Below are 25464 nucleotides of genomic sequence, written 5' to 3' on the forward strand. Positions count from 1 at the left end.
GAAAGCTTTGAAAATTCATTTACAAACAATCTGCAGCAGGGGTTTTAACAAGATTACAGCCACTCTGCTTGGCTCTGCATCCCTTTCCGAGAGCAAACAGGGAGGAGACAGCTCTTTTTTTTTTTTTTTTTTTTTAGCACATTAACCCTAGGGGCTGAGCCATTCCTGCATTTTCAACAGAGATAACAGGATTGAATCTTCATTCTTAAGTGAAAAGTGAACATACTGTGAATACACTTAAAAGAAGTACTGTCATTTTAAAACATCTAATAGAAAGGGGTTCCTCATGGTGTGGTCTGAGGACCATCTGCATCCATGTCATCTAGACTATTTGCTGAAAATACACACTGACTCCCATAATCTACATTTTTATGAACTGTACAGGTGATCTTTTACATACAGTAAAGTTTGAAAACCACTATAATCAATGGCTCTTGTTTTTAATATTTAACCATAAACTGCAAGCCACCTGCTCAGATCTGTTTAGTGACTCTGAACTCCGTCTGCTTCTTCCCATCCAGAATGCTCCACCCCAGACCATCAGCATTTCTCGCCCAGAATTACTGAAACAGCCACACACTGTGCCCTAGCAGCTCGCCGTGGCCCTGAACACTCCATCTCCCACGCTGTTCCAGAGCATCAATCTCATTAGGTGGCTCCCCTGTGGAAACCCTCTAATGGCACCCCACATCCTTAAGATCAAGTCCAAATGCATGATTACAAGCCCTTTATAATCTCTTTAGGGGCTACTGTACCCCGGCCAGTGCAACCGCCACCATTTCCTGAAGGCAGCACAGTACTCTTTAGACTCCCAGCTTCCACACATGCTGTTCCCTCTACCTGGATTATCTTCCTGTCCCTCTGAGCCTGACTAACTACTACCTGTTATTCAGGTCTCTGGCCTCTTTGACCTTCAGGAAGGGCCCCTCCTTCATGCTCTTACCCTACCCAGAATTTAAGAAGCATTTATCACACTGCACTGCAATGCCTGCTTACAATTTCCCAGCATGTCATCAGCTCCTTGGGCACTCTTTTTTTTAAAGTTTATTTATTTATTTTGAGAGGTAGGGGGAGGGGTAGAGAGAGGAGAGAGAGACTCAAGTAGGCTCCATGCGTCAGAGTAGAGCCCAACGTGGACTTGATGTGGGGCTCGACCCCACAAACTGTGAGATCATGATCTGAGCTGAAATCAAGAGTCAGAGGCTTAACTGACTGAGGCACCCAGATGGCCCTCCTTGAGGGCTTTTGTTCATTGTATCCCAGTGTGTAATGCAGCTGTTAGCACACAGTAGGTGCTGTTGCCTCAACAGATTTAAAAGTTCCCCACTCTCAGCATTCAGCAGTGGCTCCTGAAAAAGCTCTCTGAGCTACCTTCCTCTTTTTCTCCCTTCAACTGGACTGACAGACTAGTATTACTTACAATTAGGATAGATATTCCCTCCACCCCTATCTCTACCCCATATGACCAAATCTCTTAAAACTCAAGCTTTCGGGCCAAAACTTGGCATGCAAAAATCACGCAGCCTAGGAAGGCCTGTGTGTCATTCATCCCTGTCTCCCTAGGGCCAAGCACAGTGCCTGGCATATACAGTAGGCTCAGAAGAATATTTGTTGAATGAAGGGGGAAAGGTACTGAAAGAACTTATAGATCTGGCTGAAATAACACCACTAAATTTTTTTAATGTTTATTTATTTTTGAGAGAGACAGCAGGGGAGAGACAGAGGATCCTAAGTGAGTTCCATGCTGACAGCAGAGAGCTGGATGAGGGGCTCAAACTCATGAACTGTGAGATCATGACCTAAGCTGAAGTCAGATACTTAACCGACCGAGCCACCCTGGTGCCACCCCAACCCCGACTAATTTTTGAGAAACCACAAAGGAAGAGAAATAACAGGTTGGAGATGAACAAAAAGTATACAGGTATTCAAAACAGACAGAAAGGTAAATTCTGAAAATTATAAACTGCCAAGTTTGGCGTTGATCTGCAGTAAAACTGTAGAGGCAAGTAGGAGCCAGCAAGAGTTCACTAAGAACCAGATAGGACACACAGTTCTCACTTCCTTTTCTGACAGAGTTAGGATTGCAGGCTACCACATAAATCACACGTGTGGAATCCAGTAGGCATTTAGTCACTTAGAACAGTCTTCTGAACGAGGTGGAGATGTGCACTGGGTGATGGCACAGTCCAGTACCCAAAGGATGTTGACTAATGGATGGCCTATCGACCTTGAGGGAAATCTCCAGTGATGTGTCACCTGACTCTGCCCTTGTCCTTAACCTACTTAACATGCTTTATTAATGACATGCATGAAAACACGAAAGGTATGGTGTTGACAGCAGACTACAGATTACACAGGCCTTGAAGGGATAACCTACTCAAGGAAGGACGGGGTCAGGTACTAATGTTACCAGCTGCTGTGAACCAAAAGCTGAATGTGATAGAAACTTTACGTCTGCCATTTCCTTTAATTCTTCCTCTCAAAAACATTCAGAGTGTAGATGAGGAAACTGAGGTTCTGAGTGTGACGTGATTTGCCCCACGCCATGAGTTAGTAAACAGCAGAGCTGGTTGCCTGACTCCAGTTTCTTTTCCACCCTCTCTGCTTGGGACCTCACGATCAGAATTCACAAAGATCTAAGAACTGGAAACCAAGATAATAACATTCAATTTAGTCCATTTCAAATATGCAGTAAACCTTGCACATGCTAAGGCTTTGGGAGTAGAGATTGGGGAGGAGGGGCCTGGAGAAGAACTCCAGGGCCCAAAGACCCTGTCAGGAGATGGGCCACACAAACAACTAGAATATGAGAGGACAAGATGGGTGCAATATAGACAGGGGGGCCTTGAGGGAACACAGAGGGAGAAGAAATACTTCTAGCCAGGTGAGGGTAATGGGGGAGGAGATATGTCATGGATGAGATGCCACTTAAGATGGGCCTCAAACACTGGACAGAACAGGAACAAGTGTTGGGGGTGCAGAAAGGGACAGACCTCAGGTGAAAGGGATGGCCGGACCTGACACATGGAGGAAGGAAAACACAGGGAATATTCAGAATATATTGGATCCCTTGTTTGGCTGGAGGATAGTGATCGGATGAGATAAAGCAGCCACAGAGGTGAGTTGTCCTGGAATGCTGAAGAATGTGAATGCTGTGCTCAGGGAGTTTACTTGGAAGGCAAGAGGGAGCCATGCGGAGTTTTGGATGGAATGGTGATATGAATACAGTGATGTTTTTGCAGATATAGTGACAGCAATATCTGGGGGAGAGATTGGAGGCTGGAAGGCAAGGCAGATGACTATGACAGTTAGGAGGTGGGTCATATGGTGAAGGGAGGAGAGCCCTGACAGTGGAGATCCTTCCCAGTTCTGAACCTAGTTGTTAGGTTCAGAAAATTAACTGCATTGGTTCAACGTCATCCAGGTGAATAAAAGAATTTAAAACAGCAAAAGCAGAAAGTATGTGAAGCATTAACAAACACCCTCACCTTGTGTTACATGCTTGACTGCAATGCCGCTACATAAAATAACAATTGAATGAAGATATGTATGTTTTCTGCCCTATCAGAGTGGAAAAGCAAACCAAACAGGAACTTTCTCAGCCAAATGAAAGGAAGAATGGCTCTCATATTGCCTGGGGACTGTGCAAAAAATAAAATAATCTAATCAGAATGGATTGAGATGCTCTGAGATCAATGCTAGATTTAATCTAGTGCCGTGTAATCCACCTTTAAAGCAAATATCTTTTCTTTGGAAGCACAAATGTCAATAAAATAAAACAAACAAACTGGGTAAATTCTGGCCACTTCTGGCATCTATAGAGAGTGTTGGAACAAAAGCAAATGGAGAAACAGAAAGGCTAGAGGGGTTTGTTTTAATTCAGACATGTGTTCAAGGAACTAAAGTGAGAATCAGGGAGAGGGAATAATAGGGTCACATGGAAATGTTTCCAGGAGAAAACCTGGCAGCACAACAGAGAGAATTCTGGATCAAGGGCCTGGCTTGGAGGAGAGCAGGTGCAAAGCAGGTGGAAAAGCTATTGCACTCTGCTCAGAGAGACCTGTTCAAGGCCTAACCCGCCCAGGGAGGGGACACTACCTCGGAGGCGGCCCTCCCACTGTGACCTTGCAGAGAACTGGGTGCATGCTGGGCAGGGAGACAAGGCATTCTGCAAACCGGCTCAGCTTCCATCAGCCAGCTCCAGCATTGCACCTCACACCACTGTTTACCAATTAAAAATTATCTGAACTCTCCAGCTTCTGAACAGAATGCTTTTGCCTGTCCCCCTGAAAAAATTCTCTACTGATTCTTAGGTGGTTTATAGTATTTAAAAAGAATGAAGCACACTCACAATTAGATTAGGCTCCACACACAAATTATGCTCTGAATTTCCATGGACTTGTTTAATGGAACCTTCCCCAGGATCTCCACTCAAAGTGACATCTGGCACGGAGCACAAGTTCCCAGGCCAACACTTTGCTTGCCCTGCTAATCTGCCCCACCCCCAGCCCTCCACAAGTTAACTTTTAAATTCAAGTGTACTCAGTGTTCTCTCTTCTCTCCACCCCTTTCCTCCTCACCCCACAATGTTCTTTGAAAAAGCAAAATGGAATGGAAAAGCAAAACAGACCATCACAAAAATACTGAGGCCACTGTCTTCAGGACCACTGGAGAATAACTGCACAGTGGTAAGACGGAGATGATAGGTAGGGGAATGATAGTTTGAAAATATCCCCAAAGAACTAAATGGTATGTGACTAATTTCTGTGGACTATATCTATGAGCACCCCCAATGAGGCAAAACTAACAAGGCTCAAAAGGAACAAGCTCACTGAAGCTGAATTCCAATTTCTCCCTGACATACAGCACCACACAAATATCCTCTGGGCTCTGGGGAGCTTCCGTTCATTCACAAACATCTAGAGAGGACCTACAAAGTTCTAGGCACTGTGCTAACTATGGAGAACATAAAGGCAAAGAAAACATGCCTCCAGGTCTTTTAAATCTTACCCTTGTGTTCAGACATATTTTTAGAGACACATATGTAATAAGATGTTAAGATTGTTTTTGAAGTGCAAGGCAATACAAAACACATTTCGATATAGTGGTGACCTGTGGGGGGAGGCAGAGAATGGGATCTGGGAGATCACACGGGCAGCTTTGGGGGTGGTGATTCTAAGAGTGGAAGGTGGGTCACAAATATTTGCCTTATTATTATAGTGAACGGCTTACATGTATGTTATATATATTCTTGTTATGCATCACATTTTATACATAACATTAAAAAGAAACAGGGAAGCAGCTAAAATGAATTTAAAATAAAAGATAATAAAATGATAAGGAAAGAAAGAAAGAAAGAAAGAAAGAAAGAGGAAAGAAAGAAAGAGGAAAGAAAGAGGAAGGAAGGAAGGAAGGAAGGAAGGAAGGAAGGAAGGAAGGAAGAAAATGTAGTCCATGTCCTAGAGAGGCTCACACCCCAGCAGAAGAAAGAGCCATCTAAAAAATAATTATTAAATATAACATAGTAATCATAACAACAGAATTTTTTTTAAAACTCTAAGGGAGAGGAACCCCTGAGTGGTTGAGTGTTTGACTGTTGGTTTTGGTTCAGGTCCTGATCTTGGGGTTTGTGGGACTGAGTGCTGACAGCGTGGAGCCTGCTTGGGATTCTGTCTCTCTCCCTCTCTCTCTGCCCCTCTTTGACTCTCTCTCTCTCTCTCAAAATAAATAAATGAACTTAAAAAAAAAACAACCCTAAGGGAGTACATAGTATTTAAATGAACAGCAATGGCTTGTGAAGTTCTGACACTTGAGCGTCTACACATTTAAACAGCTGGTTTAACCCTTTATAAGTGTCAGTACAACACTACTTCCCCTGGGATGATTTCCAGACTCCCAAAGTTTGGGTTCTAAGGTCCTCCTCTCCGCACTCACGGGACCCCGTACCTCCCCCAGAAACATGTTACACATCTTACAGGGAGCCCCATGTTTACAGTTATATCCCAGTACCTGGCTCAGTACCTGACTCATCAATAACTACTTGTTGGAAAAACAAATGAGTAGCATTACAGGTTCAGTACTGTTAAGAGGTGGCTGAGACTAAAGAAAGAAGGAAGGGTGGGAACGCTAAGTTGGAGAATCCCATCCAAAATTCAAGAATGCCCAGCTTCATGCAGACAAAACCCCTTACTGTCCCTGGCAAACCCAGCTTGGTGGGATACGACACCAGGGCACCACTTACAGATCCTAACCCATTGCTCAGTACGCCTAGAGCTTCTCAGCCTGTGGCCTGGATCCTTCTCCTCTTCCAGTAACTGAGGGGAGAAGCATTGGATGTCAGGCAGGATCAGGTTCAGGCACAACCTCCATCTCTCAATAACAGTCAGGCCCGCCAACAGTCTCGGCAGAAATCAGATCGTCCTGGCAGAGGGTTGCAGAGCCTTACTATCTCAGCCACAGGGGTGAGGACAAGAAGCCAAAGACTCAGGAAGATCCAGTTTCCCCGAATAATGTTGCCGCCACACAAGGCAAGGAAGCATGCCTCCCTCTGAAACTGCCACAAACTCCCTCTGCTGAAAAAAAAGACTCAGCGAACAGAGCTGAGAGCTCAAAATGCTCCTCAGATGTCAACAAAAGGATGTGACCCACAACTCATGCCTGCAGCACCAAGTGCCTAACGGAACACTTGACAAACTGTGCACCATCAGAGCATCTGACTGTGTGGCCGATAACAATGGGAAAGAAAGTGGGGCATTATTTTGGTCACCAGACCAGCATTGTAAAGATAAAAGGTCACCATGCTGGTGGGGATGTTGCTAAGGATTTAACGTTTGCCTTGAAACATTACAACAGAGGGCTTATTCTAGCTCGATTATCTGAGTGATATTGCATATGAAATCATGTTTAGCATAATATATTTAACTATGTATTTGGACATACGTTGATTCTCAAGTTCCCAAACTCCCGAGAGCTCATTTTAAATCACATCGTAAAATGTCTTCCCCTTTTTTCCATTCGAGTGGATTGGTATGGTCCTTGTTCCACATGCCGCGTTCTTTCCAGGGCAAACAGATGGAAAGAGAGGATATGCCAGAAAGAAGAAATGGAAAATGAAAATGACATAAAAATAAAAATAAAGCTGCAAAATGTAATCTGGGTCAACTCCTCATGCGTTTTTAAAATCAACACCAGCAGGCTCTGTGCATAGGGCATTGGTTTTATATGTACTTTTTTTTTTTTGGCTCAGATGTCACACAGGATTAGTGCAAAAGGAAAAGTCCCAGCATGGGGCCTATTTTTATACAGATTAATCAATCATTCCTGTCTCTTCCTCTCCCATCACCCCCCAAACTTTCAACTTAATGAAACTGTTCTCTTTTCAAAGTATGTCATTTACTACACTCTGAACGGAAATCCTTTCAGGAAAGGAAGTGAATTTAAACTTTGAACCTAGATTTTTCACTGTCATATTTTTAATTTATTATAAATATTAACAACTTATGCTATGGCCTACCCCCTTTTATCTTACAGACCCATTGTGGAATGCTACATATCCACTAGTGGTAGCAAAATGAGTAGGCAAACGCTTTGTTATATGCACGTACAGCCATTTAACCAAAAGAGAAAAGCACACACTGGAAAAGAGAAGACTATTCTCTATCTCACATTTTGTTAGGTACATTATCTTGTACAGTGAATTCCATCATTCCCATCAGAATACTAAGCACATAGTTAGATTCTCAGTAAGTATTTGATAGAAAATTTGATAGGCTTAAGGGAACCAAACCAAAGAATTGTGCAAGCTCTGAGCCACAGCCTCCCTGGACTATATGGCATCACAAAAATGGTGATGATGATACTCACAGTATTCGTAATACAACAGCTAATAATTACTGTATGCCATGTGTCACTGATGATGTCACTCAATTTTCAAAGCAGCCTTATATCATAGGTCCTATTATTGTTCCATTGTACAGATGAGGAAACAGTTTTAGAGAGGGGGTTCACATATTTTGAGGTCGAAAAAAATCCCATGTTATGCTGGTTTGCAGAGAAGGGGACAGACACATCGAGATGGTGAAATGGGGCCCTATGTTACCAATCAGCTGAAAAACATTGGAAAAGTGTCATTGACATTGTTTCCATGTCTCCAAAAGCATGATCACAACAGAGTTCATCATTCCCCTTTATCTGTCCACTATTCCTTTGACAGATGGAAATTATATTTATAAAATATTAAGCAATGACCTAAAGCTTGACCTCAATGACAAGTCCAGAGTGTGTGGACTTGTCACACACTCTCACAGGGTGATATTTTTTCACCACTTTGGGCAATAAAAATTGAGCCACGACTAACAGTTGTCAGTCATAAGTACAGAAAATAAAAGAAATTTACAATCTAGCATGATATTCTGTGCTCACTCTTTTATGTGATTAAAAATGAATTTCTCTTATACCAATATAACACATACTCTGCTTTTTGTTTAGACCTGCTGGATGCTATCTACTGTGGATGGCCTAAAAATCTAAATTTTACACAATTTTAAAGTTATTGAACTACACTTAGGCTTACCATATGTATAGGCTTCCTTTGTATCTAGTAATTAATTTTAACACCACAGACATTAATCATTTGCCCACCAGATGAAAATCGCTTTAAGATGACTCATTTATTTTACAACATTGCAAACCCAACCCTTATGCTCTTGGAATGTAGAGTAAAGAGGAAACGTTAGATCAAATCAGTCATTAAAAAGAAGAAGAAGAAGAAGAAGAAGAAGAAGAAGAAGAAAACTTTTCGACATCCCAATTCCATGTACATGAAGGTTTCAGAGTTTCTCCTGGATGCCATGTGAGAAAAGTGAATTAAAACTGGTCAGAGATGTGCTCTGAATAATTTCCATGAACTGGCAGACAAGAGCACGGGAGCAAGCTCTCTCGATAATAAATACACTGCGTCTCAGCCTACACAGAGGCCCACTGCAACTATGCGCAGTGCCAATTAGCATTAATTGTGGTTGTGCTCAACTATTCCCAGAGCGCACCGCTGGGGAAGGCCAGGCTTTGCATTTACAAATGCAGCATGCGATGCTCAGACTTAGAAGAGCGTTCTAAAATGTAAATGTCCATGGTCAATCTATCTTCATTGCGTTGGCTTTGAATTCCACAAACAGACTCACAGATGACAAGGGGTATTTAAAACAATATATGTGTGTATTTTTAAAAGTTTAGTTATAGACTCTGCATTCAGAATATCTGAGAGGCAGAGTTGAAATTTGCTTTTAGACTACATTTTTCACCTACCACAACTAACTTTACACACACAGACATACACAAAGAGCATATCCTCTGTGATCCAATATAATTATTTACTTACTGTGACTAATACTACTTACTTAGAAGGTAAGCTCCGTAGACTTTCATGGCAAACACTGCCTCTGCAAACAGCCTCCCGCCACAGGCTGGGGTATGTCTCGTGCAGAAATACAGTGTGAGCAGCTCATCTCTCCATGGAGTACAGTCTTAGAGTGGGGTATCCATGGAGACAGAGCCTCCTCCATGTGCAGGGCAAGGAAGTTCCTCTGCTGGGCACCATAGCAACAGGAGGCAGAGAGATGGCTGGCCTATCAGGGAAGAGGAGCTTCTCCCTGGTGACTGCAGCATTTCAAATGAAACCATCGCCCTCGTGAATGGACACAAAGCATTTAAAGAAATACCAAATTGTCAAATAGAAGGAAATGCCTGCACAAGTCAGGGCTGATCCTTTGACAATGTTGGAGCAAAACGCTTAGTCTTTCTACAATGACTGTATCCCAATGGGCAAGGAAGAAATTGCATCAAAACCCCACACATTCCTAAATTTAATGGCAAGAATGTGAAGCTTGGGGAAAAAATGCTTGTTGTACTCCATGAATTCCAGCTATTTAAATATGCAAGGCACTTCACAGAGCTGCCCAAGAGAGAGGAACAGGCGAGATCTGTTGTTCTGAAGGGAGGAAAGGAATCGAGGACTCCCTGGGCATAGTCCTTCCAAATGGATTTGCTTAGAGTAGACATGTTTATTAAGCTTTCACCAAAACCCTCCATTATATCAGAATAATTCTTACAAAACAGTTATCTGTGATAAAACCAGACCAATGCAGAGGAGATGGTGAGTAGACATTCCAATGCCTTAATACTGTGCTATTTGTCAACTTTCCCCATTTCTTATTTAATGACAATAATGACAGTGATTATTTATTGAGCACATACTGTGCACCAGGCAAACACCATCACTACAAATGCAGCTTCCTGCCAAATACTGACATTGGTTTTTACAAAGATACATGATACACATGTTTACCTCTAAAGCTGTGCTCTTTGTAAACTTTCCTCATTTCTTATTTAATAGCAGTGATAACAGAGGTAATTCAATAAGTTCAATAAATATATTGAACACATACAGCATGCCAGCAGACACCATCACTACAAACAAAACTTCCTGCCAGACATTAACAATGATTTTTGCAAAGATACAAGATGTGCACGTGGACCTCTCAGTGCTGTGCAGTATGCATATGCTATATACCTGACACATTTTACGATTCTCACAGCAACCTGCAAGAGCTAAGTATTAATTACTCCTCTATATTATAAAGAAAAAGAGAAGACTTTCTTTTCTCCATAGGTCTGCAAGTGGCCTGGTTCACCCTATTCAGTGTCTAAATATAAGGTGAGGTAACCCTCCTCCCACAATTATCTCTCAGAAAAGGAGAAACCCCATATATTAGAGTCTTTCCATAGCCTCTTATTATAGAGCTCTTGCTCATAATTACCTTCTCTGAACAAAAAGTGCTGTTTGAAAAACACATCAGTCTGAATTGACCTCAATCGGTGCTAGTTTGGGCTGCCTATGGGAGGTCAACTGATGGGATTGTTTAAAATGAAGGAGGCTAAGAAATGAAAAAAACAGATTATGTAATTATTCCTGTGATTTCCCCCCATCCTTTAAAAGAACCTTTTAAATGGCAATATGGTCAATGGTTAAATTGTAGAGATCACAAAAACCCATATCCCTTGCTAACTGAACTCAAGAACCAAATAGCTTTGGATAATGAAGGGTATTTGTATAAATCTACAGGAAAACAGAAAAATCAGCTGTCCTCATACTACAGTGGATGTTGTGACAGCTTGCAGGTTGTCTACCTCCATTTTCCCCTTTTTCCACAGTAACAGGTGCCTGTTTGGCCAAGTGTCCTGGGATATAATTGGAAATGACTTCTGTGTCCTGACCTTAAAGTGACTGAGTGCCCCCCGGTCCCTTTCTCCCTTCCTCTGCCTAGTAGGTCACAGCCAACCTGACATAGGTTGTGATTTGGTGATCAGGTGATTAGGGATCACCCAAATACCTAGGTTTTGTGTAGCAAGAGACAAATAAACTTCTGTCTGGTTTTAACCTCTGTATTTTATTTAATCTTTATATTTAACCTTTGTATTTATAACCTCTTTTTTACAGTAACTTCACTGATACCTTCATCGTACTTGTAGTCTTAAAGAAAATGTCCAATGAGAGCACTAGACGTGGATTCAAAATTGCTTCGTATCAAACAAATTGGGTGGAAGTGAAAATGATGTGTTCTAGAAAAGTCAGAGGAGTTGGAAAGTAGCTCTAGGGATGAGAAAAACTGAATAAAAATCTTACATTAACTGTGAACAAAAACACCCCCCAATGTTTCTAAATTAATAGTACAGTATAAGTAAGTACATTTAACTAAAATAACGAATAAAAAATCCATCAGAAACGGACTCTTCCATTCAGATCTCCTAAGATTTACTCGAGCTAGCAAGTGAAATAAAATTTTTTTATTCTCATTAGGGAAATGCGAGTCCTTCGATTCTGCCATATACACTGCATCCCTAGATCTTTCTCTGTTTCCACCGTCCTTCCTAGGCTAAGCCATCTAAACTTAAGTACATCTTCCAGTTTCCCATCCTGATGATCCAAGCTCCACAGAATAGTCAAAAGGATCTCAAACATTTACCTTAAATTATGTCTGTCTTCTTGAAACCCTCCAATGGCTTCCCAGTAATCAAACGATACAGACTTCACCTGTCACCACTCTCTCCCTTCCTAACTCACTGCCTTACCCCCAACCCCACACGTCCCTAAATATGAAGGGATATGGCTAAGTTCTCAGCTCAAATGTCATCTCCTCAGACACTCCCTTGCCTCATCCCCAGTCACTGTCTATATAAATTACCTTGCTTCATTTGTCACTATCTGAACTCATCTTGTTTGTCTGCTTGTGTATCAGCCATCTCCCCATGTTAAAGGCAGACTCCATGAGAACAGGCATCTTGTCTGTTTCTTCCCTCTATCCTTACTGTCTAGAACAACGGTAGCAGCACAGACTAAATGCTTAATAAATATCAGCTGCATGAAAGCTGGTCAACGTACAGCCAGGATTCAAACCTAGGTTTAGCGGAAACCTCTTAGATGTGATGAAGTGCGGGTTCCCTTTCTTTTCTTTAGACTCTGACGTGAACCTCATGCTTCTGCTATGCCATAAACATTCTAGTCCATGCATCTCCAAGTATATGCAGCCAGGTTCCTGAGGCATTACCTCACTTAAACCATGGCCTGCATCCTTGGCTGCTATCAGATACAAGCTTAGGTGGCAGAAAATGTTAACGCAGTGAATTACGCAAGCAAACATACTATGTGGTTCAACGCATATTCTTTTTCTCTTTTTTAAAAATAATGTTTATTTATTTATTTTGTGGGAGACAGAGACAATGCAAGTGGGGGAGGCACAGAGAAAGAGAGAATCCCAAGCAGGCTCCACGCTGCCAGCACAGAGCCCAACGTGGGGCTTGAACCCACAAAGTCGTGAGATCATGACCTGAGCCAAAACCAAGAGTCAGATGCTTAACCGACTGAGCTACCCAGGTGCCTCTCAACCTATAATTTTTTGTCTATAGCCCTGCTGTACACCAAAATGCCACACAACGAATTGTACCCACAAAGGAGACAGAGAGATCAGGGTATTTAACTGTCTGGCTCTTCTCCTATCAGGGGTTTCATTCCTACACAGAAGCGCGTGTCGAATTGCTTCACACGTAGCCTCAGAGTTCTTTCCCTCTGGATTCTGAGTAACTCCGCCCTCTTCTCGGCCTTTCAGGATGTAGAAATAACTCCAAGCTGCTGACAAGGCCAAGTATTTGACCATACCTCATTGGATCCCCTTAATTATGCCCCCACCTCTGCACACAGACAGTGTCTTCGATAAACTCTCCTCAGTTAGTACAAAAACAAAAGTCTAATCTAAAGCATAGATCTGCATGATTTATAACTCTTCGTTTCCACGTTTATGTATAAGGTTCCAGGTTTATTTCTCTTCCGTTGGCAGTCGATAAGTATGTTTAATAGTGAGTGTGTGGTCTGCTGGAACATCTGCTATGTATGGGAAACCAATAATGCTTCGTTCTCAACACATTAGAGCACTTAGTAAGCATTTGGCAGGCCCCCAAACTGGTGGCCATAACACTACACATGCAATAAATGCTAGCAGACCCAGGATTTGGATGGCAGTCACCTTTGGGAAGAAGGGGATTACAATTCACTAATTCTTAGGGGAACACCATTACCGGACCATTTGGCACCATTAGCTTGATTGGGTGCATCCTCAAAAGCACAGATGGGAGGAAGGCATGAGAGTGAATATGTAACCTTGCACAAAGATAAACACTTCCGTCCACTCATCACATTTCAGCTTTATTTTACTGATCTGGTGTCTGCTGGGGAAAAGTGACAGACTGAACAATAGTCTACCACAACATGTTCTCTGCTGCATTCTGGGTGAGCATTCTTGCTCTCAGGGTGAAAGAAAGGTTCAGAGGCTCATTTCCGTATAAATGCAAAAGCTCTTGTTTAAGTTGACAAAGTCTAATGATCTCTGCTTAGGAAAGTATTCATGATATGCAGGGTAGCACAATAAACATTTTGACAAGCAGGAAAGGACTAGTTTATGATTAAGAGGAGAACACCGAAGATCTTAACATTCCTTTGATGTTCGTATCCTCATAGTTAATTGATCTGCATCCAAACAGTCTTATGTGTTCAACTCTGTGGACTTTATTGAAGCTATATTGAGGTTCATTGATTTTGTTATTGGCAACAACCAGCATAACCTACATATGGACTATATTAGCTAATTTATAAAAATTAATAAGAATTTTTAGAGTTTTACAGACATTAAAGAAAAATAATTTCTGTCTTATTCAACACATTTTTCTCAATTGTCACACTCCCTTATTGCAATTAAAATTATTCCTTTGAAGGCAGACCTTATAAGCAGGGCAATGGTTAAAAGCTAGTACCAAGACTGCCCTGTTTCAGTCTACTTACAGGCTGTGTGACCTTGAATGAGTTACTTAACTTTTCTGTGCCTCAGTTTCTCCATCTGTAACACAGGGGATAATGGTATCCTTTTCTCCCACTGATGTTAGGACTAAATGAGTAATGTGCTTAGAATTTTGACTGGGATAATCAGTGCTTGATAAATATTAGCTAAAAAAAATTTTTAGAGGAACATATTGCAATTCAACAGTTTTTATTTTAATTTTATTTATTTATTTATTTATTTATTTATTTATTTATTTAGACAGAGAGTCAGGAAGAGGGGCAGAAGAGAGAGGGAGAGAGAAAGAATCTCACAAGGGGCAGAGAGGGAGAGAGAGGGAGAAAGAGAGAAACAGGGCTCACCCAATGTGGAGCTTGAACTCAAGCTCCTGAGCTGAAGTCTGATGCTTAACTGACTGAGCCATCCAGGTGTTGAGAGAGAGAGAGAGAGAGAGAGAGAGAGAGAGGAGAATCTTAAGCTGGTTCTATGCACAGCACAGAACTGGATATGGGGTTCGATCCCACAACCCTGGGATCATGACCTAAGCTGAAATCAAGAGTTGGACACTCAACCAACTGAGTCACCCAGGTGCCTCCATCCAAAGTGGGTTTTTTTTTTTTTCAAGTAATTTAATTTTTTAAGTACTCTTTAAAGTTTTTTTTTCTAAAGTAATTTAATTTTTTAAGTAATCTCTACACCCATGTTGGGCTCAGACTCACAACCTTAAGATCAAGAGTCGCATGCTCTACTGGCAGAGCTAGCCAGGCACCCCTAGCTAAAAAATTTTTAAATCCAATTTCAGAGTGTTATCCAAGCCCACAGTTCCATCTAATATATCTTCCAGATATTTTCATAAGGCCTTCAGTATCTAAAATAGATCACAGCCTTACTGCTGCAAGACCTTTGATTGTAACTGTAAGCTGTTAGAAAAATCATGCCTTGCCAAGAATGCTGAAAGTTTCCGTAGAACCAAAATCTTTTAGCTCTAAAATTTTAATTTTTTCCACTCTATGAAAATATTTCTAAAATGCTTAGGACATTTTTCTGCCCTCACACACATCATTTTCTGCCAACTCCACCATCACAATGACTCAGTCTGTTTCTACAACATTAATTACTGCACAAAGTGCTACAAAGCACTTACATTTAAGAGGCCACTGTGCTTTTTAGTGGTCTTTTGTCTGCTCTTTCATATTTTCCCATCTCCTTCCTCATTGTCAAGGCATCAGCTGTCAATTCACACTGTTGCCAGTGTTCTCCTGTGACAAACACTGCTCCCATTTTATGTAAACTAGGATCCCATGACATGCTAGAGTGGGGTTTCAAATAAACACAAGTTCTGTGTGGTGAGAGTTTTTTTTTTTTAATGTTTATTTATTTTTGAGAGAGAGAGATAGATAGACAAAGAGAGACAGAGTGCAAGCGGGGAAGGGACAGAGACGGGGACACAGAATCTGAAGCAGGCTCCAGGCTCTGAGCTGTCAGCACAGAGCCCAATGCAGGGCTTGAACCCACAAACTGCCAGATCACAACCTGGGCTGAAGTTGGATGCCTAACTGACTGAGGCACCCGGGAGCCCCTGTGGGGTGAGAGTTTTAAAGAGTTTTCTTGTAAAGGAACGTGCACAGAATTTGTGTCACCTATGGTAGCCACAAATGACCACTATGAACACGCACTTGAGGAATTATTTTGTGGAGGGTCCAATGTTGGGCACTTTACATTCATTAGTCTATTGAATCTTCGAAAGAACCCATTTTACAGATGCTGAATACAAGGCTTTAGGGAGATAAAAGTAGCTGAAGACCACACAGTGATAAAGTGGTGGTATGAAAATTTGAACCTAGTATGTTGGACACCCAAGTCTGGTGGTCAGAAAGTGCTCCCAACCCCGACCCACACTTTCTTTTTCCCAAGCTAAGTCAAGCTGCATAACCTAGGGGGCAGCAGCACATGTTGACATTCTCAAGCTCTCAAATCCCCTCCAGGCAGCTCAAGTTATTATCAGGATGGCCTGCCCCAGGTAAGTTGTCTAGCTCTCCTTTATTTCACAGAACTAACTTTGAAGTGAAGGCATGCTACTGATAAACACAGGAACATCTGTAGCTATCAGCTGTATGAGAAACAGCCTCCATCTACTGAGGGAACCAGTGTTGATTAATCGCTAACCTAGCTGGTGCCTTCTGAGTTTTCTAGCATCTGCCTCTGAATGTGGGAAATAGTCTTTTTAAAGTAACCAAGCCTCTGTTATTGTTGTGAGGTTATTATAGTTCATCTGGCCAGGTCTCCAATTTCCATAGCCCGGGTGGTGTCAGATGACAAGGGAATACTGCTTTAGTTTGAATGCTGATGGAGCACAGTGACATCTTTCAAATGCAGATTTCAACATTTCAGTTTCTAAATGTGGATTTCTTTTAAATTATTGTGACCCTAACCATTTGCTTTTTATCTGTCTCCTCAATCAGCAGGTGTGTTTTTTTTTTCTCCTTCCTTGTCTTCCAATTATTTGTTTAAATCTTGTAATTGTTTCCCCAGCTCTCCACCAAGCCTTGTGGGGAAAGGATTTAGTATTTCTTTTTGTAGAATAATGACACCAAGGTCTTTTTCTTTCTCAAACTAGGATAGACCAAGTAGTAAATCCAGCATTATAGGAGGCCCAGGAATGTTGTTTAATCCCATTAGGCCTTGCCTTTCTGGGTAAAAATCATCAGGAAAACTGCAAACCAAACTTTTTTTTAAATTAATTTACTTTTTAAAATATTTTAGTTAGTTAACATACAGTGCAATACTGGTTTCAGAAGTAGAATTTAGTGATTCCTCACTTGCTTACAACACCCTGTGCTCATGGACAAGGCTCCATCACCCATCTAGCTCGTCCCCCACCCACCTCCTTCCATCAACCCTGTTTGTTCTCTGTTGTTAAGAGTCTCTGGTGGTTTGTTTTCCCTCTCTTCTCTTTTTCTGCAAACCAAACTTGAGAGGAGCACCTGGGAGAAGAATTGTTACCACGGCAGATTCCTCAGAGCCCCCAGTCGGAATGCCTTCATTTCTTTCCTTCTGATCTGCACTATGGGCCAGATTTATCACACGGTATTCTGTCTTCAGTTACAAAGCAGGGATGGCACTGAGGTCTTCTTTGCATCCCTCCGACGCTCTTCCCATGCCAAACATAATCCCTTGCACAGAGTGTACACTCTGTTTCTCGTTTAAATATTTATTGGACACCTACCTATAAAGACAGGCGCTGCATTAGGCTCTGGGGATTCAGTCTTGAATGTTTGCTGAACTGACTTGTAGATAAAAGGAAACCATGAAAATGCAAAGCCATTATCCAACTGGACCATAGGGATGTTTCCTTTTGCTCTTTGGTGGCAATTTTTAATTAAATGTGCATAGGCATTAAGTGATAGAAGCCAAAATGACAGAAGGCTCACTGCCTCCAAGAAGTTCCTGAACAGGTCCTGCCTGGAGGAAGGAAGGGCTTTCATGCTGTGTGTGCCACGGTGCCCAGCTGGCAAGGTGCAGGCTTGCTCAGCTCACCTTTCTAAGCCTTTCCCGGCATCCTGTGACAGATTTCCCTTCTCCTTCTGCATAGGATACTCAGTGAGCATTATTAGCTCTTTACCTAAATGACTAAAGGGGCATTTCAAGAACTCCTTTTTGAGGTGAATAGCAGTTTTCCAGAATCTAGAACAACGGACCTAAAATTAAATGGGTCTGGGTTATTTAATGTTAAAGAGTCCTGGAACATCTGTAGAAGAGACACTAATTGCTTGCTATTTTAATAAATTGGTATTGGTTCTAATGAGTTGATTTATTTTAAAAAAGTAGAGCACACATCAAGGGCTGAAGATGGGTTTGAGCTGAGGGGAGACTGTCACTTGGGGTTAGGGAGGAGGCGGAACGTTTTAACCTGAGAGCAGAATCTTCTTGTGGTTTAACAGATGAGGTCTCTGCATTTTATAAATTGTGGAGTCATCCAGGGGCCTCGTTTCCAGGATTTCCTCTCTTCATATTTATGAGACCGACAGGTTTATTCTGCCGAAAGTTCAGAGAACTATAGGTCACGGTGCAGATTTTTCTACAAAGAGCTTACTGTACAGAACTGAGTCCCGCTCAAAGGCTTGCGCAACTTTTTCGCTGATGACATTAGGAATTTTAGGCAACTAAGAAATAAGCTTTAGGGATGTCTCTGACTTTGGTTAAATGCAAATAAATAAAAACATTGTTAAGATAAAGGTTGTTTAGGTGATATGAATGCCTATGAGCCAGTAAATCAGAATTCTGGTGACAAAAGTTGTTTTTTGACAAAAGTGGTGTTTCAGGCTCTGCCTCTGGGCAAGGGTCATTACGCCAGGATTCATAATTTCTAATAAAGGAGGTCTAAGAAACCTCAGAAATAGGAAGTGGTATTTTGTGCATATGGGTATTTTTCTGGAGTATAGGTTCATAGCCCTCATGATTCCCAAAGGATCCAGGAACTAAAACAACACGAAGACTGTTCTTGTTTTCTTCCTTTTATCTTTCTTTCTTTCCTTCCTTCCTTCTCTCCTCCCTTCCTTCCTTCCTTCCCTCCTCCTCCTTCCTTCCCTCCCTTTATTTCTTTTTCTTAATTGCATGCATTTTCTTCAGGATGACCTAAGGCCTTAAACATTCTCAGCAAGCAAGTGGCTGGTCTTTGGCAAGTGGGTACCTACTACTGGAAGATTAAGGACTTGCTCAGCATGAATCCTGCACACACACATACGGATTTAAGTCTTACGGTAACGTATGATTATTCTTATTGCGATTATTGAAACAAGGAATGATAATCTTAACGCCCGTTTAACCTTAGTTTGTTCTTGCTGCACCATACTTGTCTCCAGTGTTACTCTTTCCTTGTGTTGTTACCTCTATAAAATGTTTTTGGAATGAGGAGAGAGGTAGGGAGGGGGGGATGGGAAACCAAAATGAAATAATTTCACGTTGCATCCAAACCCTGCACACGTTGCATACAATGCCTGCACAGTGAAATCACCGTTTTGTTTTTTCAATTCACGCAGCTGGCATTCTTTCCTGCACCATTTTATCTTTTCAATTCCACAGCCTACCTTTGCTGTTGAGCCCCCACTATTCACCAGACTCTGTGTTAGGAATATAAAAAGAGGATGACAAGGCTCCTGCTCTTAAGCTTACATCCCATATGTTAGAGAAATAGATTCTACTGGGTGAGTACTCCCTGGTTAAAAGAAAACTGAGAAGATATTTCCAAAGAACATATACAAATAGCCAATAAGCACATGAAAAGACGCTCATAGTCATTAGCCACGTAAATCAAAAGCACTATGAAATACCACTTCACACTCACTAGAATGGGTATAATAAAAAAGACAGACAGTCACAACTGTCAACAAAGATGTGGCGAGACTGGAACCCTCATACATTGCTAGTGGGGATGTAAAATGGTGCAGTCATTTTGGAAAACTTTGGCAGTTCTTCAAACTGTTAAATATGGTTACCATATGACTCAGCAATTTCTTTCCTAGGTATATACCCAAAAGAACCGAAAGCATATTCATGAAAAACTGTTACATGAATGTTCATAGCATTTATATAATAGCCAAGAACCAGAAACTATGCAAATGTCCATCACCTGTGAATGGATAAACAAAATGTATAACCATACCAAGCAAGACTTTAATAAAGAAAAAGCTGGAGGTGGCAGGTGTGAAGAGGTACATGGGAACTCTGTACTCTCCATTCAGTTTTTCTGTAAACCTAAAATTGCTCCAAAAAAAGTCCACTTAAAACTGTGGTATAGCTATACAATGGGATATTACTGAGCCACAAAAATGAGTGAAATACTAATGCATGCTACATTGATGAACTGTGAAACATTATGCTAAGCGAAAGCAGCCAAATACAAAAGGCCATGTACTGTATGATTCCATTTATATAAGATGTCCAGAATGGGCAGGCCCACAGAGACAGAGTAAGTTAGTGGTTGCCAGGGGCTGGGGAAAAGGGAGAGCAGAGAGTAGTTGCTAATGGGTAGGAGGTTTCTTTTGGGAAATGATAAAAATGTTCTGAAATTTGATAGTGGTGATGTTTGCATAACTTTTTGAATAAACTACAAACCAGTTAATTGTATACTTTAAAAGGGTGAATACTATGGTACGTGAATTATATCTCAATTTTAAAAAGAACCACTGAGCTGGAGGAGGGAGGGGGGTAGTTCCTGTCCTTGGGTACACAAGGTAATGGTTTATTTGCTGGCTCTAATCACATCACATTCTTTTAACTCATTGTCTCGGTCTTAAGCATTGAAGGTATCCAACACTTTTCCTACAATAATCATCTTTCCCTTTTTTATTCTGACTTCCCCCTTTCTTTTTCATATTATTTCAAAGCAAAGGACTATTAACGAACTCATCATGACTACCATTTATCAAGAGCCTAAGAAAGGGGATTTTTTTTTCACACCGTTTAAGTTGTATTCTGAGACTAAACAACATTGTCTTTGGTTGACCAAACGCAAGATGAAGAATAATCCATTAAGATGCGCTGAGCAAATCAGTTATTCAGGAAGAACAAAAGCAGACAGAGATGGAAGAGGACACAGGACCAAGCCTTGGCTCCAATGAAATAAAGCTGTCTATAGCTCCTTGCACAATAATGCCATCACCAAACAAAAATGAGAAGACAAACGTACAGAATGAGGACTCCTATAAGTCATTAATCTGTCTTTTCAGTCTCATAAATACGTACAGCATTCACTGTGGGTGTCCAAGAAAATAACGCAATATGGCAGCTCTCAATGCCAACGCTCAGAGATTTTTACTTTAAAGTTATAACTTTAGTTTTACTAAAACTGTACTTATTCATATAACGTATATATTTCTGGGATGTAAAATATTTATTTATATATTGCAAATTCTGAGAACTGACATTTTCTGGTGTTCATGGTGTCTCACCCATTGTAATAAAAATCTCCATTTCATCTCATATTTTACAATATTGAACATCTATATGTATACATATAACATCATATTCATATTTAATTTTTTAAAAGCAAATAAAATAACTAGGCCAGTAAGTATGCCCAGCCCTATAGATCTGCATCGAGATATCCTGTTTTCATCATCTGTAGGCACTTTAGGTGGTTCCAAGTAATTTCATCGTATAATTTCTGCTAGAATTACATAGTATAAATGTGTTAGACCATCCAGTTTACATTTCTCCAAATTTGCTCTTTTTTCTATGTCTATATAATGCACACATGTCCCTACACTTACTCAATTATTAACAATAAGTACACAAAATATTCCACTCTCTGCCCACTTCCTTAAAAAAAAAAAAAAGAGAGATGTTTCTGGGTAGTGGGTATAACATCAATATAGTATTCTTTGTCTTGATATACAAGTGCTTTGTTTCAAATGTGAAATCACCCCAGTCATATTGTTCTGAGAAAAACATTAAGAGTAAGTGCATTTACCTGGCTTTACAAGGCCTGACTTTGGTTCCTTCTTATATCGAGATGACTGGATGCTTCCTTCACTAACCATTCCAACTGTGCATTTCTTTCTGGAAAAGTCTTCATCACTTCCAGGGCAAAAGCCAACAGGGCTGTTTCCGGTATCCGAGGGTGTCTTCACAGGAGACACTGACTGGCTACTGGGACAGCCTGTGTCATCTGGAAGACAGGAATCAATAAGTGTTTAATGAGGAGGAGGAAATCAATGATGGCAAAGAGAAGCCATGCAGTGAGCCATGCACACGTGCACTCACACACACGTGCACGGCTCAGGAGGCTCTGGGTTAATACCTGGGGATGCCTCTCCTTTTATTTTCCATATTTTGGCCAATTGTGTTAACAAAGAAAATATCAGCTATCATAGAACATATTTTAAGGCAAAATCTTCTAAGCTTTTTGGACCACAAGTATTCCTGTAGCATTCATGTTGTCAACACGTAAAGATTTGTCTGTTTTAACGCTTTAGGTAGTATCCTTTTGGGTCAAAACTTGTCTATAGATTTTTTCATGCAGTTAGTAATAAAAAGTTCACCATAGCAACTTGGGGGCATTAGTGGGAACTCTTCAGAGGTGTTTGTGTTAGGAAAAAAACGTTACTTGAATATCACTGACCACATCCAGTTTTCGATTACTTGGCTTATCAACTGGTCAATAGAGTTTGAGAGGTAACAGAGTTGGCTTTTGGAGTTCAAGGGAGCAGAAAAAAGTGATCCTGTTTTATTACCATACATACCCACCCAAAATATATTAATCCAATATCTTGCTGTCTGTGCTAAACTGGTAAAATGAAAATAATATTCAATTAGAAACTTTCTATAACCTATAACTTTCAAGTTATAGATTATAACTATGATCATTATTATAAGCTACCATGTATGATATGAAATGACCTGTGTAGATGCTTATTAAGCAAACAGGAAAGTCATAGCTGGCTCCTATAAATGCTTTCCATAATATTCATCGTGGTTGGTTAATTCATTTATACTTTGATGATGAGAACTGTATGGGAATTTAAAGTAAATCAATATTACTTAAAAGTATGTCAAATCAAAATAGTCAATTAGTGGTAAATATTCATTAATAAATAATTCTTCATTATACAGAAATATTTTGACGGCAGGGTTACTTTGGTAACTCATAAGAGAAAAAAATGAATAAAGACTTTTAGTACTAAACTTTAGAACTATTACATTTTTATGAATATTAAAAGAATTAAAATAATTTGCTCCCCATGAAAGACCATCTTAAACTCCATAGCTTTTTTAATAAAGACTGAAAGAGAACTAGGCATGAATAAAATATACTGGTTGCCTGAAATAAGATGACTAGAATCCATATAAAAAGTAATTGCCATTGTTTCATTTTTGGCTTTTATTTCAGTTTTTATGAAACTGATATTAAGAAATATCCTAGTTTCTGGAACAAAGTGAACTTGGCACTGCTAAAATGATTTGTTTCTCCTAATATCCTTTTTTCCTTTTTCCTTTTGGACATACTATACACACAGGACCTCAATGGTCCATTCTTGGAAGTGGATGGTTTTTAGTGCACTGTTCATGCCTTCTGCCTTGGCTGCTCTTTTATTTCTTTTCTTTTATTTTTTTTAATTTTTTTTTAACGTTTATTTATTTTTGAGACAGAGAGAGACAGAGCATGAACAGGGGAGGAGCAGAGAGAGAGGGAGACACAGAATCTGAAACAGGCTCCAGGCTCTGAGCTGTCAGCACAGAGCCCGACGCGGGGCTTGAACTCACAGACCATGAGATCGTGACCTGAGCCGAAGACGGACGCTTAACCGACCAAGCCACCCAGGCACCCCTTGGCTGCTCTTTTAAAAATGCCAGTTCTTACCAAACTCCAGAAGAAATTTTGGCCCTGAATTACAGTGATGAGAACCCCTCTGGGCTGCTACCTCTCAACTATTTCATCAAGTATTGTCCCTGCCTTTCTCTCACATTTGCATGCCTCATGCTTCAACCCAAAGAAATCCTAGTTTCCCTCTAAAGGTGCAAAGCTGCTAATTACTCAGACAGATTCCAGCAATTTTACAAGGCTCAACAGGTCTGTACATTGCCTCAGGAGGTCCTCTGTTCTTGATTCCTCCGATCCCAAAACAGATAAACCCAAGCAAATGAGGTCTAATCATTCAAAAATACCCACTGCCTTTAAAATTATTTCCTTATGAGTCACTTCCATAAATTACTCCTTTGGAAAGAAAGATGGCCCAAACAGAAATCCATGCTTCAAATTCTCTACCCTAAAATGTAATTTTTCTTGAAAACTCTCAGACTCAAGGGAACAAAGTCCAACAATGTCCAGTATTGAGAAACACTGTCAAAATTATAATTTAAATAGATAGAAAGCAAATGTGTTTTGTTGGTTCTATTATCATTTTGCCAGGAATATGTATAAACCATGTTTTCAGTACTAATAATGTTAAGGATTAAGTGCTAGGTCTGGTGAAAAATTGGGACCTGAAATTATATAGAAAAGTGGCAGTTTAGGGAAGGCAGAAGTACATGGAATGTGTGCTTCGCCTATATTTACAGCTAGTATCTCCAGGAGAAGGGATTTAGAAGATGAATACTTAAATAAATCTGACGTAGGTACTACATACAGCATCTGAATCACTACATAAACTGGTGTTCACCCACATCTCTTAACTGTCTAGTACTGCCCTTCATCTTGAGGGGGAAACAATAGACATGATCTTTCATTGGTTAAACAAACATATACATATATATAGCAAGTCTTGGCACTGAACCAGCCCACAGGCATTATACCCAGCCCCCACACTGATGGAGCTTATAAATAAGCAAAAGGGATTGGGTAAATATCACTTACAATACATAGTTCCTGTAAATTGGCAAGTTTGTTAAAGCAAATCCATACTCAAGAAAGTCGGTGAGTTATCAGAGAAGTTTGGGGGTATTCACCTGTTTTGTCTCATGGGATCAATACTAACAAAAGAATCTGGTTTTAGACAGGGCAAGGCCATTAAATTTCCTACTAGAGAGAATAAACTTTAAGTCATGCAAAGTAAGACCCTAGCAAAGGCAACAGAAGCCCCTGTACCAGGGAGTCATCCGGTAACCTGAGGCACCTGAGGTATTTTCCTCTGGTAGCACTGAAAAAGTCATTATTTTTTCAACAAGTCTTGCTTAAGATTCCTTTCCCCCTTTCCCTCCCCTTCCTTGCTCTTCCTCCTCCTCCTTTTTAACATCATGGTTTCAGTTGGAGGCAGACTACCAGTCCAGATGAAGATGATACTCCTTTCCAAAATTCTATGTAAAATATTCTCCCTTCACATTTACTGTAAGATTCTAAGAAGACTGCAGCCAAGTTGATGGTTTTTGGTTATTCATGTCTAATCTTACTATGTGCCAAACTACATGTGGATCAAGCACATACTTAAAGAGATTTATTTATTAAACCCACTTCAGTTAAACCCTTTGAGTACGCCTTCTGTTTCCTGCTGCTACTAGCTGAGTTTGTCCTGTGGAATCCATAGATTTATAACCACAGAATTTATAATTATGGCTTTTTTGGTTATGTTAGTATAAAGAAATTATC

The 25464-nt window shown here is 40.5% G+C and overlaps 1 protein-coding gene across 4 annotated transcripts in view; it reads right to left on the reverse strand.

Annotated features, from left to right (window-relative positions):
• Positions 1–25464, reverse strand: part of SYBU (syntabulin) — a 112314-nt gene that overhangs the window by 26597 nt on the left and 60253 nt on the right. For 3 of the 4 annotated variants that reach the window (XM_060611172.3, XM_060611171.3, XM_060611170.3), the window contains exon 4: positions 21853–22050. In XM_060611172.3, the coding sequence (XP_060467155.1) occupies positions 21853–22050 (198 nt within the window). Of the gene's footprint in view, positions 1–9395; positions 9528–21852; positions 22051–25464 lie in introns of those variants that run through there. The other variant, XM_060611173.3, reaches the window with a different exon arrangement.

Source organism: Panthera onca, chromosome F2 (assembly GCF_046562875.1).
Source record: "Panthera onca isolate mPanOnc1 chromosome F2, mPanOnc1 haplotype 2, whole genome shotgun sequence".
Classification (NCBI taxonomy): Eukaryota; Metazoa; Chordata; class Mammalia; order Carnivora; family Felidae; genus Panthera; species Panthera onca.